The sequence below is a fragment of the Elephantulus edwardii genome, unplaced genomic scaffold, assembly GCF_000299155.1.
Source record: "Elephantulus edwardii isolate Elephantulus edwardi_28Jun2011 unplaced genomic scaffold, EleEdw1.0 scaffold00135, whole genome shotgun sequence".
Classification (NCBI taxonomy): domain Eukaryota; kingdom Metazoa; phylum Chordata; class Mammalia; order Macroscelidea; family Macroscelididae; genus Elephantulus; species Elephantulus edwardii.
The window spans coordinates 369,396-388,777 of NW_006399885.1; the positions used below are offsets into that span (position 1 = coordinate 369,396).

The window sequence follows — 19,382 nt, forward strand, 5'->3', positions numbered from 1 at the left end:
CTAGTTTCTCACTAAATGAAACTTTTAGAGATAGTTATGACCCATTCATGGTTATAAAGAAAAGAGATGAGTAATACTCTTAACACGCAGAGTTTTCTGGAGGACCTTCGGACATTGAATTTTACAAGAACTGAAAATTCAATTACCATTTATTGAGAAAATTTTCAAAATGTAAAAACTGCTACTTACAAGATTTTATTTTTAAAATGGCAGAAGTTAATATACATGACATTCAACCTAAAGATTAAATACCAGGAAAACATAGTTGGCTTGTTTGCTGTTTTTGTGGGGTTTTTGGGCAGAGGGAGGAGTGTGAAGGAGATATAGTTCACAATTTTGCCAGAGTAATAATCTATAAAATACTTTGTATTCAACCACACAGTATATGCATGCCTCATTTAGTAGCACTAGTAACTATTACATACAAAAATATTTCCTGCTCGTTAAAATTGATATCTCCAAATCAATTTGAAAAGTTAATTATTAAGTTACGTAGCTCAATATATTCTTATTTTTTTCTTAAAACATGGGATTAGCTAAATTAGAAATGATACATAATAAAATACTTACACTTAATAAAAGAATTGTCCTCTTCCTGTTATGAAATTTTAAGTTATAAAACTGGCATTAACTACGTTCTTATTAGGAAGAGATGTGTTGAAGCAGGCGTGAAGTAGTTTTTCACTCAACTATTTGGGCATATATATAAAATACGCAAATTACATATTATCTGTTTAATCTGGAAGAGAGGTACTCTGTCTTATTCTTTCAACATTCTTAAACGCTGAAAAATAATGAAGTCTACTATTCTAAATAATTACCAGCATCTCAACTTTCAATTAAGATATAATAAAGCCCTTTAAAAAAATAAAAAAAAAATTTTAAAAAAAAAAGTACCCTATTTCACAAGAATACTATCAAAATTTCCAGGGGAAATTCCAGAGTGTTTTCTCACAAAAATGTTTTTTCCTTATCTGAAATCTAGGTTATAATGTTCAACATGTTCCTCTTTTATCATTATGGACTATGATCATCATGATACAGGAAATTTAGAATAAACTTTAAGTTACTGAAATACTCAACAACTCTTAATTTTTAATCAAATTATAGTCATGAACTCAGTTAATGTTTGAGAAAACAGAAAAATGTTTTTATCACTGTCCTTAGTGGTGAGTCCTATTTTTTCTAATTAATGTAAGTTCCAGACAAGAAATGCTTATTGAAATTTTAGGGTTATAAACAAAGACTTTACTCTCTTCCCCCAATCATTACAAATTTGAATTAATAAATCTAGAAATATTCAAGGATGAAACAGAAATTGAATTTTACAAAAACACTGAACCAAATGTTCTCTGGGAACTACAATAAAATAACTTATTTTATTATCAAAACTGTGGCAAACTGCAACACAAATACACTGCTAAAATAAAACAATGAGGAAAATGAGTTTTCTTTATTTTATGCACATCAATTACACGACATACGAAATCTAAATACTGATTTAACTTCTCTTTCATATTCTAATACACACACACAAAAAAATATCCACACTCCACAATTACTGTGGTAATATAAAAAGTTTTCAGTCATCTAATATAAATAATTGATAGTATATGATAAACTTATGCTTACTTAGAAAATGGAATGCTATTTAATTTCCTTTTACACTTAGTTTTCAGTATATAAAATTTTATAGAAATTCTTCCTTGATAAATTAATGTAACAATATTTTGACTAAACCAGTCAAAAGTTGGTTATCTATACACACACACACACACACACACACACACACACACACACACGGAGTAACTAGGAGTTTACAAATGCTCCACTTGACTGTCACTCATGCTCCACTTGACTGTCACTCAGAGGCTGACTGTTCCCACGATAAACTTGGTAAGTACCGGAACAAGTTATGTAGAGCTCTGTTCTTGGAGCCACAGCTGAGCCCAGGTACTAGGATGGTCAGGAGATTAAGACATCTCTTTATGAACTGGTTTAGTATGTTCTTGAATAAACATGAATACATTCCTGAATGAGTGATACAAATTTTCACTCCCTTAAGGCAATGGTAGTTTCTATTAACAAAAAATCCGATTTCTCCTAATTTTATTTTAGCTTTCACGTAAAACACAAGGTAAGAATTACCTAAAGATTATATGAATAAAGTATCAACAACAAGAAAGGTAGGCTCAAGTGCAGTTAGTATCAGATAAAATTATGAACTTCAGAAGTTCAATTACCATCACTACCACATCCAAACATGTATAGAAAACAGGAGAACAGGCTCTCTTTTTAAAATCCCTAAATAATGCTTTGGAAGTGCCAAAAACAAAAGCTGATGAATGCTGAAAATGTCATAATTTCATTTATGCCAATTAAAAAATTTAAAATAGTACCTAATAAAAAAAATTAATACAAAAGGACAGATGAAGGATGTTTTAGTCAACAGCCTTTATTCATTATTTTAATAGTCATATTTATTTCATTTCAAAATATGCCAGCTAGCAAAAAGTGGCCATAGAAAAACCAAGGGGGTGGGGGAGAAAGAAAGAAAAACCAAGGGGGCCCTTATTTAATCAGATTTTAAAATAGTTTATTATTATTTTAGAAAAAGGGTGGATGCCAAATTTGCGGAAAAGAAGTGATCGCTGATGAGTCAAATTTGGGGTATTTTATATACAAGGGATTCACTAAATGTAAGTTTTTTTTTAACTGGGGCTACCATTCACTTTTCTATATACATAAAACTTTAAAATAAAAATTATACTATAAAATTAGTTTTTTCATAGTATTGAAAAAAATAAAAATTTTAAACAGGCATTAATTAGATGTAAGTAACTAGATAGTGAGATTCCTATGATCCTAGTCATGCACAGCTTATAAAACTTGTAAAGTATAATACCTATTATAATAAAATTGCTTCTTCAAAGGGTTACATGTAATTAAGTCAGTGATGTCAAAGTTACAATGATGTACAACTGTCAGTATCCTCAATTTTTAAAAACATCACAGCTTTGGGGAAAAAAAATCACTATTTAAATTGTATTCTTTTTATTACTGTTTATCTGTCAGACAAATTCAATTACCACACAGATCTACAATGATCACTGAAGTCAAATACCTTTACTATCTCCAAAAACAAGATTCTAAGGCATTCTTAAATCATCATGAATTACAGGAAATCCTCACAGGGAATCCAAAAGTATTGATTTTAAAGAAATCAGTGACACAATTTGAGGGGTAAAAATTAGATGCTTAAGTCAAATAAATTGCAGAAAATATTAAAACTAGACATTATTTGAGACACAAAAAATGATTTGTCTTCAAACAGCTTTTTTTTTCTTCAGGAGTCAAATTATTTATTTGGAAAAATTAGTACAGGACAAAGATATCCTTAAATAGTCAGGACCTACATGAAATGTAGACAGTAACCCTTATTTCACAGAACATTGATTTATGATTTATACAAAAGGGTACTTTCCATATTCCTCCCCTCCCCCAAAATATGTACTATTCTAATAAATCTTATTGATGCCAGTATTAACTAAGTTTCTGTCGTCAATGCTACTGCAAACAAAAAAAGAAGAAAGTCATTTCTAATCTGCTGGAATTCAAGCAATCAAAGTGTAACTCTTACATCAAAATTTAGTAATATCATAAGAGGATACCATTAATAATAACATTTTAAAATAATCCAAAAATGATTTTTTATTGAGATTAACTACACAAATTTCACAGTACTGTGGCTTATATTTAGCTCAAGTTACAAACATATTTTAACATTCACAATGACGAGCAATCACCACTACCATTCTAATCTAAAAAGCTTTATGAAGAACATATAAAACCTCAACTATTACAAAAGAAAGTTTTAAAGTCTACATACATTAACAGTAACACCATTTCTTCCAGGTAACAGGTAAAAGTGTAAAGGCATTCCACTGAATGTTTTTCCTAAGTAGTCAGAAAGGAAAGAATGTCTAGTATCGACGACGCTTATTAGGACCTTCAAAGCTGCCCCCTTGGCTTCCTCTGCCAAAACCGCCAGGACCACCACTCACAGGGCCAACACTACTCATTGCTGTCTGAGGAGTTTCAGAGCCTGTTCTACTACCCATGGGTGATCCAATCTGAGATGGTGGTCCTTGCGGAAATCTATCATTGTGCTATTTTATTACATAAACCAGACAAGAGTCCATTTGGAACACGCCAAATATTAAGTGACAAAAATTGGCAAAATCCCAAGTGGTGGTGTCATCAAGTTCAGCAGAAAGTCCAGCAGAATCAGGATCAAACATAGAAGGAAGAAAGGAGCAATTTAATTAGTTACTATGTTTCTTTTTAAAAGAGCATCTGAAGAATTACATATTACTAATGCTATGCCCCAATTACATTAAAATAACAATTTTATGACAAAAACAAATGTGATCTACATGACAAAACTGTTCCGACTCCCTTAAAAAAAAAAGTATGTAGCTACGTCATAAGGAAATGGGTTAAAAAAAAAAAACAAACCAAAAAGACAGATAAAACTGGGGAACACCATCAAATTGTTTTTTAAAAAACTACACATTATTTCCTGAATTCTAAAAATCCTTTTAAGATAAAAAGTACTATAATAAAAAGACACAAAGAATGCTGAATTTGAATACAGAAATCTGAAGTATTTTCCCTGGGAAGAGACATCAGGAAATTTCAATTTATTTTTCTTTAAAATGATGTATTTACTTGTATTACTAATTGTACAGGTAAAAATCTGAATTGCAAATTCTGAAAACTTCAGAATTATTATATATATTAAAGACTAACAGGAACTTCCTTAGGGTAGTAAACAGTACAGAGACAAAATGCTATTTAAATAAAGTCTGTACTTTAGGATTTAGGAGTTAGAGTTAAAAATAGGTGACAGTTAATATTACGTCTGTTACTACTAACAATTCTATAACCAAAATACAGGCAGTTGCTCAATTTACAATGTAATCTCCTAGAATCAAACTTAAGGTCCAATTGTGTTTATTTGGGTACATCTAACCATTAGTAATAAGCATTCTATACAATGTTGTGGTGTAGAATTTGCTAATGTTCACATTCTTAGGTGTTCAGAAGCTTATATTCCTTCCATTTTATGACTTTATAATTCAAATCACATAAAAATTAAGAAAGGATATTTTACATAAAATAAGAGCACTCTTATGAACTGGGAACCACCTATTATACATGTTTCTACTAACACTTATTATTCTACAACATAGTCCCCAATCATAGAAGCCAGTTGGTAGTCCATTATGCATTTTCTGTTTATTATAGTAGTCATTGGTTTGGGGCACTGTTAAATATTATTAAAAATATCTAATTAAAAACTGATAAATTTTTCCAATTTATTAACAGATTATATTTGATGTTAACTAAAACAGAGATATAAAGCAGGAATGGCATCCATTTCCTCAATAACATGCCTATGGAAACTTTATTTACTTTGGTAAATGTGGATAGTTATAGAGGGCCTAAGGCCTTTTGTTCACAGGGTCGCTATGAGTTGTGCTCAACTCGAAGTCAATCAAAACAATAACAACTACATTCATAGTCTAAGAAATATTATTAATGTGAGATTAGACTCGAGTTCTAATTATAATGGTGTATTTTAATATGATTTGCAGTGCTTTTCCCCCTCTAATAAAAAAATAATGCCTTAAGATTGGATATAATAGTCCCAAAGAGCCTTTTTAAAATATAACTGAACTCTCCTCTACATGCCAAAAAGAACCATTAACAAAAACCAAGAGAAAATATTTGCCACAGTAAAATTTCCTTTAGAAAGTAACCTGTTTTAAAAGAAACAAAAAGTATTAGATTTGCTACTATATGCAAATAGAAGAAAAATTACATCTAAAATTTCCTATTTTTCTAAGGTTTAAACCACAGTAAGATATCTTCACACTCTCATAGTATGAAGTAAAATCATCTTTCATATACTCACAACTTAGGAATTTTATAAAACTTTGCCGCACTGTTACATTTAAAATGTATTAAACATGTAATGTGAATTACCTTATAGTTCAACTAAATTTTCTAAAACAAAAATCACCGTAAGTTACTTCTTATTGAAAAACTACTGAAATACCTTACCGTTACTATTTAATGCTGGTAAAGGGTGAATACAAATTAAGAGATGAGAAAACATTGCCTACCTAATATATACTTAAGAATGTGTCAAAATATAACTTCTTTTTTAACTTTACAGCAGCCTAAGAATGGCATTTTATAAGCCAACATAATTTCACAGGAATTCATTTTTAAATTATTTTTATCTCTACTCCCAACACAAATGATGCTGTATTATAAGTGTGAAGTTATCTTTGGGGCAGAAGTGCACATTATTCAATATAATCAAAATAACATTTATGATACATTACCACTGCTCCATTATCTGGCATCATTGGAGTTCCCATATTTGCAGCTCCTTCTGGTCCCATGGCAGGACCAGGACCCATAGGTGGGCCAGGGATAGTTCCTCTGTTGTTCATATTCATACCCATCATTGGAGGAGGACCTTGGTTACCAGTAGCTGCTGGGCTAAACGCATCTACGCAAAACAATCTATACTTAGAGCTGTCCTATCTTAGTTTAACAAACATTAAAACTTTTAAGTCATTATTTAAAAAAATACATCAAAAAAGGATTATCACATCCATCCTTAAGAATAAAAACTTCTATTACCTACTCTGCAAGAGTACTGCATACCTTATATAACCAATTTTCATAAAAAATATATAATATAAAAGAATAACCAATTTTCAATTATCATATGTAATAATATATGGAATACAGAAGTTTTAAAACATCACTAAATCTGGTTCTCTCATAACTAACTACACTGATAATTTTAAATTAGCATTAAATAATGAGATCTTGGAAAATTTATGTCAGGTTAAAAAAATGCATATATTTTTATAAAGATGGAAGAAATTATCCCCTGCAATATTTAAAAAAAAAGTTGAATGTCACTAAAATTATTAAAAACTCTCCAAATCCTCTTCTATTTATTCATCGTTCACAAGAAACTGAGTTTTAACTATCAAAAAATTAATACCCAGAATTCCAATTTCTAAAAAGAAATACTTAAAAAAAGTAATATATACCTTCAAATTAACAATATTATGATATTTCAAGTAGAAATCTCTATGCCACATCCAAAGAACAGCTAATATGAAATGAAGAAGTGTCACTTCTATACTCACAACATTTTCTGTAGTCTACTGACCTAGGAATGTTGTCTACTGCCCTAGAAATTGCAGGGGAAGACATGATTTCCTTAATCTTAAAATACGTTTTAAATAAGATGGCTAATATTTAATAGATATCCACAGTGTTCCTCAAAAAAAAAAATGAGTTATTAAGTCAGTATCTAAAAAGTATCTTAGCCTCAACTTTCCCCATTTAAAAAACACTACAAATCAAGGATCTTTCCCCTCATCAAGTCCAATTATTACAAATATGCATAAAAAGACTCACCAAATATTTCCAACTACCAATATGTAAGTCTTAGCCTCACTAATTAAATCTTCTATCTCTCAACTATGATTAAACCCAATTTAGAAGATGTAGGTAAATATCAATATATGTGAAAAGGTTATATATCAATGCTTCCCATGGCACACACACTAGCAATATAATCCGTCATATTCCATCAATTGATTCCATCAATCAATTTTGATGGCATATGACATTTAACAACTTTCAAGGGGATGATAATGATCATTTTACTATAGTAAAACTATCATGATATAAAGCTATCCATAGGGGGAAAAAACTGAGTTATAAATCAGTCTCTGATGATTAAACGGTCTTAAAAAATTTAAATGATCTGTGGCAAGGAGCTGCAACTACAATCCCAGAGGTGCATGGTTCGAATCCACCAGATGCTCTGCCGGGGAAAGAGGGACAATCTCCTCCTGTACCAGTCAGATCTGATTTGACAGTACACACACACAAAAATAATAAAAAAATTAAAAAAAATTTAAATTATCTCAAATTCCTAACTAAACAAGATCTCCAAATCCATGATAATCTCACCTTTATAATCCCTAAAATCCAGTTGGATTATAATAGGTTCTGTTGCAGATTCCTTTTAAAAATATGTAAATAGTGGACTATTAATATACTATTAGATACTCAATTACAGTGAATAGTTCCACATTTCTTATATAGATTTTGTGCATTTATTACTTAACGTTTAATATAACTCTAAAATCTAATTGTTTAGAAACAAGGGCCATGACTCCAGCTGCCTTCCTCAGAGATGTTCAGCAGCGACGTGTTGGGAGATAATAAAATTGCCAAGTAAATGGGAATAAATTATTCTATAGGATTTGATTGATCATAGCTAAGAAAATGGCATATGAAATAGAAACATCTGAGAGATAAAGAATGATCATGGAAATACTATTCCAAATGTTATATGTTTCATTCAATTAATCTAGAACACGCTGGAACTGATACATAGGTAAGGTCTATAAAAATTTACATGAACTTTTAAAATGTATCGGGGGATAAGTTATATATTTAAAAAATGTATGAGGGAACACACCTCATGAACTTGACAAGTTGAAAACTGCTCTGAATACTGCATTTCTAGGCACAAAACTTTATTTAAGGTTGAAGAGCTAAAATATTTGACAAAAATTTTATAAATGGCTTCCAAGCTATGTGAAAATGGAAATTAGGAAGCATGTAAAAGTTAAAAATTCAATAAATGTAATCAAATTTTCAAAGTAAACATTCATTATATGGCATGATGCTTGATTTAAAAATTATTACAACAACCGATTGAACTAGTTTCCAATTGTAGCAAATATCACCTTCTAATAAAAAAATTCTTTCTACATATATAATCAATACAGGTATTTTAATTTTAGGAAGAATAAAACTGGTCACATTTATAATTATCTGTCTTGTATTTTAATTTACTATGGATAGAATGATACCACAAATAGCATGTACAATTTCCCAGAAAATCAGAAATTACAAAAGTCTTTTGTTTCAAATCCCTACCTCCCATGTTTATTGCTCCTCGGGGACCCATATCACCCATTCTCATTTCCTGTTCTCTCTGTAAGTAAACATAGTTGTCACAGTCAACCTATCAATCTCGACCGTTTACATTTCCCATCTATAAAACAAAAGCGTAAACTGGGATGTCAAACCTATAATTTACTTGTAATATTGAAAAGAAACTTTCATTTCCTCAAACTTAACATACTAAACATACATAGACCATCCTAGCATGTATTATCACTACTGATGGCACTTATCAACAAAAACAACAAGTATATAATGATTTAAATGGTTTTACTTCACTGGACCAATGACACTTGCCTATAGAAAAAAATAAAGAAAATTCTCATAATAACCATTAGGGTCAATTAGTTTCATTAACCCAAGCCACTGAAATATTAAAATGAAGGTTGACAACTTGATGTCTGAAGTCATGCAATACAATTTCTGGACAGTAAGCTGAAAGGAAAGTTACACTTAAATTTCTGTAATTATTCAGGCATTATTTCACAATGATGCTTAGATAATCATTTAAGTATCAACTGCACATAAGCTAAACATGACATTTTTTCACCATCAAACCAAAGAAAAAAAAATACCAGTGCCAAGTTCTAAAACCATATGCTGTTAGGTTAATTAACTATGACACTTAAGAATACAGAAAAGTTCTGAAACATCAATAGAAAAATAAACTACTCCATCTACCCAGGTTGTGAGCATAAAATTTTCTTAATAAAAATTTAGGTGAATAATTTTAAGTAATGTTAAGATATTCACCTTTACTAGATAATCTTTTCAACACTGGAAAAGATGTATTAAATGAAGCCACTATGAAAAATTCTAAAAAAATAATTCTGAGAAGAAAACTACTATAGCCTGAACAAAGTAGAATTCTAACTTTGAAATATGCCTAAGAGTTTATTTATGTTTCCATGTACTAATAAACAAAAAGGGAATCCTCATAGTGTCAACCCAAATATCATCAGTTTAGATCCACCACCTACTCTATGGAAGAAAAAGGGGCAATCTCCCTTTGAGTAATTCACAGCCTCTGAGAACCCAGTAGAGGGTCAAATATGAGTTGATTTTGACTTGACAGGACATAGCAATATAAAGCAACACCACCAACAAAAAGAAGGTGTACACTCCTTTAAATAACCATATTATCCCCCAAACAGGATTGCCAAATATAAAGCTCAGAATGGAAGGATTAGGACAGACGAATTAATGGAAGAATTTCAGAGAAAAACATGTTGAAAAACATGTGACTATATTGAGGGTATTGTACCCTCAATATATGTATGACTTGAAACAAAATATGTATGTGTGGTAATAAGGGAGAAATAAATTTGCTTTGTGAACATTAACCCATATTAAAGATTAATTTTTTTAAATGGAAAAAATTAGAAAACAGTGGTGACAAAAAAATAGCCAAGAATTATACAAAAAAATACTCCTAATTACTTGTATGATCACTATCAATAAAATGTGGGTGCCATTTCAGTCCTGTGAATCTATCAGTAATGTAAAACTTGTCTGAGCATACCCAACTGTCCAGATACTTTCATCTGAGGCACTTGTGCATTCCAACATAAACCACATGCAAGATCCCTGCCTCCTCTACACCTTACTTTGTATGGTCAAAAAACACCACAGTATTTTATGAATTTTTAAATTAAATATTTTATAAATAGGGTTTAATTCATAATTTTTTTTTTTACTTATTCTTAAAATTAACAAGATTGTATCTAATCACTGCCAATCAAGCTGGTTCCAAGAGCAAGTCTCCTTCAGGTTACAGAAGTTGAAAAGCACTAATCAGAGTATTAATCTTACAGTATTGATTTCTGCAATCTCAATGTTTACATACAACTTATGTATTTGATCACTCTAAATTGATCTTTGTAACTAAATGACTGGGAGTGTAAGCAGAAAACATATTTCTACAAAGTAATCTTTTCAGATTTCCAGCTCTATCACTTTCTGGAGTAATATAGTATATAGTTCAATTATTCACAAAGGTAACTAATATTGTTAATCTTAATTTGATTACAACATAAAAAGAATGTGGAAGAATATTCATTAAGAGTTCAATGTTTTTCAAGTGAATTAACCTACAATGACAATCACATTCCCCTTCTGATTGGTTCCAGTTTCAGAATCTTTCTTCAGGTAAGATACTAAGAATATCTTGTAATATCCCAAGTATTTCTCTATCAAACTAGCAGTTCATGTTTTAAAATAATGTATTTTCCACTACATACACAGATTAATGGTATTTCTTTAAATAAAAATAATGAATACTATTTGTTCTTTAAATAAAAATAATGAATACTATTTGAGATATTCACTAAGTTTTAAAAAATGTTTAATATTAAGATAGAGATCATTTCATATGTTATTTAAGAAAGCAACCATCTATCAACATGCCAGGCACATTTTGAGGTTGCTGTTACTCATCCTAAAACCAAGATTATACACATAAGCTGCTGTATTTATTCAGTTAGCAACCCTAGAAGGTATGGTTACGTTACAAAATATTACTCATAATGAAATTATCACACGATTAATTAATAATTTACTCAGGCACACAATAAGTGGTTCCCGTTCTTGTATAATTAGGTCGAAACAGAAGTCATAAAATGTCAATCTTTACAAGGCTGCTTAAGAATACTATCATGTCAAAAAAAAAAAAAAAGAATACTATCATGTCAACAAAAGGACAATTTCTCCTCAGTGTTTTTAAATGAGTACCATTTTAAAAATTCTTTATACCTAGTTCAAGACAGACCTTTTAAAAATAAAATTAAAATACCCGTCAAGTCTTAATGTAGCCTCGAAGATAAATAAACCCAAATTGGGGGAGGGGGAAGAGAGAGACAAAGAACAAACAAAAAAATCCAAACCAAAATGCAAGTAACAACAAAAAAACACACCACCACCACTAAACAAAAATCCTCAAATTCATTGCTGTGAAGTTGTAGCTGCTCAGAGGGTTTTCCAGACTATAAACTGCACAGGCAGAGAATGCCCATCCTTCACCGTTGGAGCAGCTATTGCCAGCCTTTGAATGGGCAGCAGCAACTTCTTACTCCCTTGGCCACCAGAGCTTACATACTCACAAGAATCTGAAAGGATTATTAAGATATTACTCCTTTATTAATTTAATTATTAATATAAGGTTGAATATTTCATATATAAATAAAACAAACACCATTTTTAAATAAAACCAGGTGAAATGCAAAGTAAGCATGGGTGTTTTTACATCAGATAATGTTTAAAAATCATGAGGTACTCATAAAAGGCCAACAATAAAGTGTATGAAATACAATAAAAATGTCTAAAATCTAGGAAAACACTGGTCAAAATGAATCTGATACTTTGCAATCAGTGACACTTCAACTCAACTGTAAAAGAAAATGTGTATATAGAAGTTTTTATAATAAAAGTCTTGACATTTTTACATTTAAGATGACCACCTAATATTTACGTTCCATTCTCTAATTTTAAAAATGCTAAATATACACAATTAGAACTATTAAAGAAATATAATTTCAGAGATATGTCTAAAGTACTGGTAAGTACTAAAATCTTTTTTATACCTAAATTCTCCTAATGAAGGCTTTCATTTAGATAAATACTTGGCATTCACAAATGACAAACTACATTCTTACAGTTATATAAAATATAACTTGTATTATATTTATATAAAAGATAAATTAAGATTTTTAGGCAATTAGTCAAACTTTTCATGAAAAATCTGTTAGGAATACAGGTCTATACTTCGTATCAAATACCTATGACTGGAATAACAATTACATAAATTATTAAGAGAAATAAGTTAAGATTTTTTTAAAAGCATGCCATTTCTTTGCCAAAATATGTTATGCATTTAAAGTGTCAAATTATCAAACAGTATAAAACAACAAATCTTTTTCTAAGAAAGCAAATGAAATTATTCTAAATGAAAAAAAGGAAAAAAGGTATGTACTTACTAACAAAATGAAACTAAAATATTCTGTTCTTTTTAAAAAAAGGAGTTGGAACATTTAACAACAATTTCTTTCTGGGAATGATATGTATAAAACTGTAGTTTGGTGAATTTTTTCTTAATTTGAATGAATATATTCCATCACCACCACCACCGCACACATAAAACTACCTAGCTATATGCATGCATATTCTATAGTTTTGTGGCTTGCTCAAATGAACTTTCTAAGTGTTATTTTACAGATGTTAGTTACACATAGTACTAATTGTAAAACACAAAGTCAGAAATTAAAAAAAAAAAAATTTAGGTAACTGGGTCTATTAAATAGTTCCTTCAATAATTTAAGTCAGCTTTAGGTAGCCTAACCAGCATATGTTACTTTGTAATGTAAGTTATTCTGAGGTCATTCTTAACATGTACCAAAATTAATGATTGCTTTTTAATATATGGGTCGGCATCCTAAATATGAGTATTAATTGAATTGAAACACTTATAATCCAGCTGTGATGTTAGCCTCAAAGTTGGTCTATTTTTTTAGCCAATACTCTGGTCTCCAGCTGGTCTTGCATATTCAAACAGCTGTAGGCCTAGAGTAAGATAAAAAGAGTGCTTCCCACTGAGCAGCAAGACTTGAGAAGAGCAAGACTGGAGCAAGACCCTGGTGATGTGATGGAAAGATTGTGGCACTGCTGTGTAGAAACTGTGGCAAGGTGTGGCCTGAAACTTCTTATATTTGTGCTAGTCACAGTGAAAGAGTTTTTGCTGTTCTAGGTGGATAATAAGGTGCGCCTGATACAGGCCATGGTTTTTGCAATCACTTGTTATGCACCAGAGAGCTAGACAATGACTAGGGAGGATAGAAGGAGAATTGATGCCTTTGAGCTGTGGTGCTGGACAAGAGTACTGAACGTACCATGGACTGCCAAGAAAACAAACAGATTCATCCTAGAGAGGGTTAAACCAGGCTGCTCCTTGGAGGCAAGGATTCTGTGGCTTCGCCTGACATACTCTGGACATGTTGTAAGGAGAGACAGGTCTCTTAGAGAGGGACATCATGCTGGGTAGAGTAGAGGGACAGCGCAGGAGGGGAAGACCCTCTATGAGGTGGATTGATTCAGTGACTGGGGTAATCGGGATGGGTGTGTCAGAGGCAATGAGATTGGCACAGGATAGAGCACGGTTTAGGGCTGTTGTACATAGGGTCGCTATGAGTCGCAAAGGACTCGACTGCACATAACAACAACAACAACAACAAGGTGGATGATTGAAGGAGAGGCTGATTTAGAACTGCTCTGAGGCAAGCCTTGCTGGATGATTTGGATTTGACTGCTGAACTGAAATCAGAACCCAGACCAAGTGAGGAATTACACCTTGGAACTTGGGCTAAACCCTGGATTTGAACCAGGTGATCTTCTGTGCCTCCTCCCGACTCCAACTTACTTCCTTAATAAACACCTTTCTCAGGACCACACCTCTAAGTTAACAACTTGATGAGGCTCTCTCTACAGGTATGATGGGGCAGGGCTAAGGGATCTTTCTACTTGCTTCTTTCTACTCTGGAGTAATGAGTGGCTGTGCTATTCTTACTCCCTCTGGCCCTTACAGAGAGACGTTCATGGCTCTGTGCCTCTGTGTAGTTTTCTGCTCCTTAGAAATCCAGTATGTATCAAGAGATAAAACAATACAGATTCCAACTATAATCCATTTTCCATTTATAAACCTGACGATATTTTTGAGATTATCATTTTTAATTTTCATGCCAGAAATCTCTCAAAGAGCTCTTTTCACAATTATGTATCAGTAATATTAAATATTTACTAAATTTTTAGTATACTTAAAATATACTAAAATTTGTTATTTTGTACAGAATTTTTTGGGAGTAGGGGTTGAACACAAAAACAGTACAAACCAGTATTAACAGTATTACCTTCAAGACAAATACACCATTGTTACTAATACATTCCCAACGTTCAGGTACCAGTCAAGGCTGGTTTACAATTCTTTAACCATAACCTCTTAAACCATACATTTTCTTACCAAACTCAAAGTAACTACCACATATTATCGAGGCCAAGGGGTAAGTAGGAAAAAACCCAACTATACAATTAACAGTTCAAAATGGGTCTAACAAAGAGAAAAAAGCAAAAGCTGAACCAAGCCATCTATGGTTCAATGTATTAAGAACCACGTATGTATTTTTTTTAATAAAGAATTTCTTTTAATGATATTACATGTTAAATTATCTTTGAAATGTCTAAAAACTAATACATATTTTTGAAGTAGCTAACTAAAAATATTTTTAAAAATTCATTAAGCAGTACTTATGTAAAATTCAAATTCATTTAAAATGTAAAATTTTAAGAAAATTATTGTCAGCTGTTTAAATAGTATAATTTAAAAAAAAAATCTTTAAATGCCCCAAAACCAGTAATATCCCAAGTGAAAAAGTTAATTTGTACAAATGATAATCAACTTCCAACCAGAAGTAAGATTTAAAATATGTTGGACATTTAAAAAAAAAAGCAACAACTATGCTATACAATATAACAGAGATTAGCATAACAGAAAGAAAAACACTTACCTATGTACTTTCAGTTATTTCAAAGTTTTCAAAAGTATTAGACACATGGCCAGGAGGGACCTATCTTTAGAGTATGACATCATGCTCGGAAGAATGAAGGGACGTCAGAAGAATGAAGGGACGGCATAGAAGAAGAAGAAGACCCCAGGATGAGTTGGACTGATACTGTAACTGGGGCAATAGGGGTAGGTATGCCGGAGTCAGTTAGACTGGCTCAAAACAAGGCAGGCAGGCTTCAGAGCTGCCGTACAGAGTCACGATGGGTCGTAGGCAACTCAGGGCACATAACAGCAACAACAATTTAACAATTCAACAAGAAATGTATTTCATCAGCAAGACATGTTTACAAATCCAAATACTTCTCATTACTACTAGTAAAGTTATTCAGTATTAGACACAGATATTAGTTTACACTTTAATAATCTAGTTAACGAAAGTTTCAGTATAGAATTCTGACTTCTCAGCTGATACTACAGAGATTCATATTGAGTACTGAAGATATTAGAGAACAATTACTAGTTTAAATATTTTTGGGTAGCTCTAAATATATTAAGTGACAAAACTAAAGAAATAATTAACACATTTATGCCTTACTTGGCTCTTTCATTTTTAATTAAAAATATTCTCTAACAAAATTCTTTCTTATCAGAGTAGACATATCAAAAATTCAAAAGCTACTTTTACTTTATTTGACTAATTCAATTTTCAATTTGGATTGCCACATTCTCTCCTATCCATCAAAAAGAGTAAATGTAAGCTTAAAATAAGGTCTTCGCAATACAGAATCAAAAAGCATTGGAACTCACCACTTAAAATAAAAATATATTAAGATATAAAATACAAAGATATAACCACATAGAAGAATGATAAATCATGAGTTAAAACAAAATTCACTCAAAATAACAGTTCAGAAACAGTACTAAAACTACTCAATTACTAGTAGTACCTTGAAGCTTTCTCTCTTTTACACACACACACAAACACACACACTCTCAGAACTTATTATCTGAAATTTTAAGAGACTGTTCTCTGTAGTTCCTCTGAAACCATTATTAATAAGACCCTGGACACGCTTTATACTCAAGAAACAACGAACAATTTTTAAATGAATGGAAATTTCCAAGTCTTCCTCTACATATAATACTCGGAAGGAATAGTCAAGTAGGATCTGCATATTGAAAAGTGCGTGCTGAAAACCAAGCATAAGCAATTATTGGTTATTTCATTTATGTTATTTCACTATTTATTTATAAAAACACATCTCTACTAGTACTTCAACGTCATCATTTTCCGAAACGAACAGATATTCAATATTTAAGGAATATTATTCAATTAATACCAAGATACCACAGAATAATGAAAACCTGAGGATTTAGCTGTATTGGCACTGAATATTGGTATGACATTAAACGACCACTGGATTTTCTCAGCTGGCTTTCAAGTAATTTACAATAAGAGAAATACAAAGATTAGCATACCAAGTGCTATACAGATTAAAAGTTTTACAAAGGTCTGTACTTTAAAAGGCTTAGAGCTCAAAGAATATACAAGAGAATCAGAAATTAAGTAGGACACAGTAAAATTCTATATTAAAAATGATACATTAAAAGAGAAAAGCAAACTGGAGAGGGACAGGAAGGAAAATGTGCAACAATGAATGAATGGAAATCCAAGTTCTCAGTAAGCTTTCATTAAAATCTCAATTTAAAAAAAAACACAGGACAGTAAGATCTCTCCTTTTGGAAAATCATGCCTGCTAGAAAACCCCTCTCCCTGAATATGTCAGACTATGCATCCCTTTACCCATGTTACCATGAATGATACAAATAAATAAACTACAACTCCATGTAAAGGGGGAAAAAAAGGATACATGATCATAACTGTATCTGTGAGAAGTCACAAAAGGTACTATTATAAACTGGTCTAAAAAACACTGTCCAGGAAGGAAATGATAGGAAATTCTTTTTAATTAATTTTAATGAAGGTTTACAATGTCTTAGTGTTTCCAGTCATTCACTGTTGAACTTTTACCCAACCCACCCACACTCCCCCACAATTCACTCTTCTCCTTGAAAAGAAAGAAAAACTCTTTCAATCTTATGCTATCCCTCCCCTCCAAGTCCACTCCACTATGGAGCCAGAAAATGAAATTTTGCAACTCTTTAAAAATTCTAATGTAAGGCAAAGGTCTCCTCCTAAAGTCACAATTAGAGTCATCTACTATAATATAGTAATAATTACATCTAAAAGCTAAATATTAAAAAGAAAAAAAAATCAATCCACTGCTTCTGTCAATTTCCATTGATGGCAGTTCTCCATCTGTTTCCAGCTGTTACATTTATGAAAGGACAGCCACATTCTCCCATGGTATGTTTCAAATAGTGCTACATTTAACTTGTTACATCACCAAGGACCATAAATACAATAAAGTGGCTACTGGTAAACTGTGTATTTTGTAAGGGATCCAGTTGATCCCTAGTTAAAATAGAAAAAGAAAACCACTATTTACAATTAAGAATATGATTACAGTTTTACAAAAACAGTAAAGGATGTAATTTAAAATAGTGTCCAAATTTGGGTGATATATTTAAATATTATTGTATACTAGATTCAATGTCTTTAAAACTAGCAATTTCACTTATTCAACTGAAATATTCTCAAATTCTAAAGGTCATATTAAAAATTATGTATAAACATTATAAACTTAGATATCTTTGTTATCATTTGAAAGGTTTAAGATTTAGACAAAAGGTTACTTATATACCATATCCTATGTATTTCTATTCTGTGGTCCATAAAAATGTATTAAGGAAACAAAGTCTGGTCATGTGAGAAAACTACTACAACAGAGAATACTACATAACTGCTATTTAACACTACATTAAAAGAGAATACTATATTACCACTATTGTTCATTTCTATTTTCACTAACATAGCCAAACTGCTACACCAACAAAAACAAATGACCTATCCAACAGGTCACACAACCTAAACCTGGCACCAACTACAACAGCAAATACATCTGTTTTTATCACAGGCTGGTTAGAAGCTATAAAACTTCCTTTAAAAATATATCCATTGTTTGGAATGCTTTAGATGCTCAGATTTTTTTTTTTTTTTAATCTACTGGAGGATAATCAAATCACATGTCAGAGCTACATTTTGCTGCAAAATGAGGTCAAGAAACCACAAAACGAGTCAATTATGCCAAAAATTAAGAAAGCCTTTTAGAAATTAAATTTGTATCGACTCAATATAGAATCAGAGATCATTCCTCTAAGTCAGCATCAAGTCTGATAACCAGATAAAGGTTCTGCTCTTTATTCTTGGAATAGGGGGGAAGTCGAGTTTAATTAAATAAAGGAGTAACAATAAGAGAAAGTAAGACTTGCATGAAAAGCAGGAAAAGATATTTACATGTAAAATAAACAGGTGAAAATTGGCAATATTCATCAAAAGGAAACATAATTTGAAAGAACTTTAGCGTCTATTGACTAAAACAAAAAGAAACTAAAATTACCAGATACAAACAGATTCGTCCTGGAAAGGGTTAAACTGGGTGGCTCCTTGGAGGCAAGGATTCTGAGGCTCCGTCTAACATACTTTGGACATGTTGTGAGGAGAGACCGGTCTTTGGAGAAGGACATCATGCTTGGGAGGGTGGAGGGACGGCGGAGGAGGGGAAAGCACTCTATGAGATGGATTGACTCCGTGACTAGGATAATCGGGATGGGAGTGTCAGAGACAGTGCGA

The 19,382-nt window shown here is 31.5% G+C and overlaps 1 protein-coding gene across 1 annotated transcript in view; it reads right to left on the bottom strand.

The window, feature by feature from the left end:
- Window positions 1-3,690: 3,690 nt before the first annotated feature.
- Window positions 3,691-19,382, bottom strand: part of PSPC1 (paraspeckle component 1) — a 66,967-nt gene continuing 51,275 nt past the window's right edge. The window contains exons 7-9 of the mRNA XM_006894092.1: window positions 9,055-9,112; window positions 6,417-6,586; window positions 3,691-4,169 (exon numbers count right to left, since the gene is read on the bottom strand). Of these exons, the coding sequence (XP_006894154.1) occupies window positions 3,984-4,169; window positions 6,417-6,586; window positions 9,055-9,112 (414 nt within the window). The 3' untranslated portion in view covers window positions 3,691-3,983. The remainder of the gene's footprint in view (window positions 4,170-6,416; window positions 6,587-9,054; window positions 9,113-19,382) is intronic.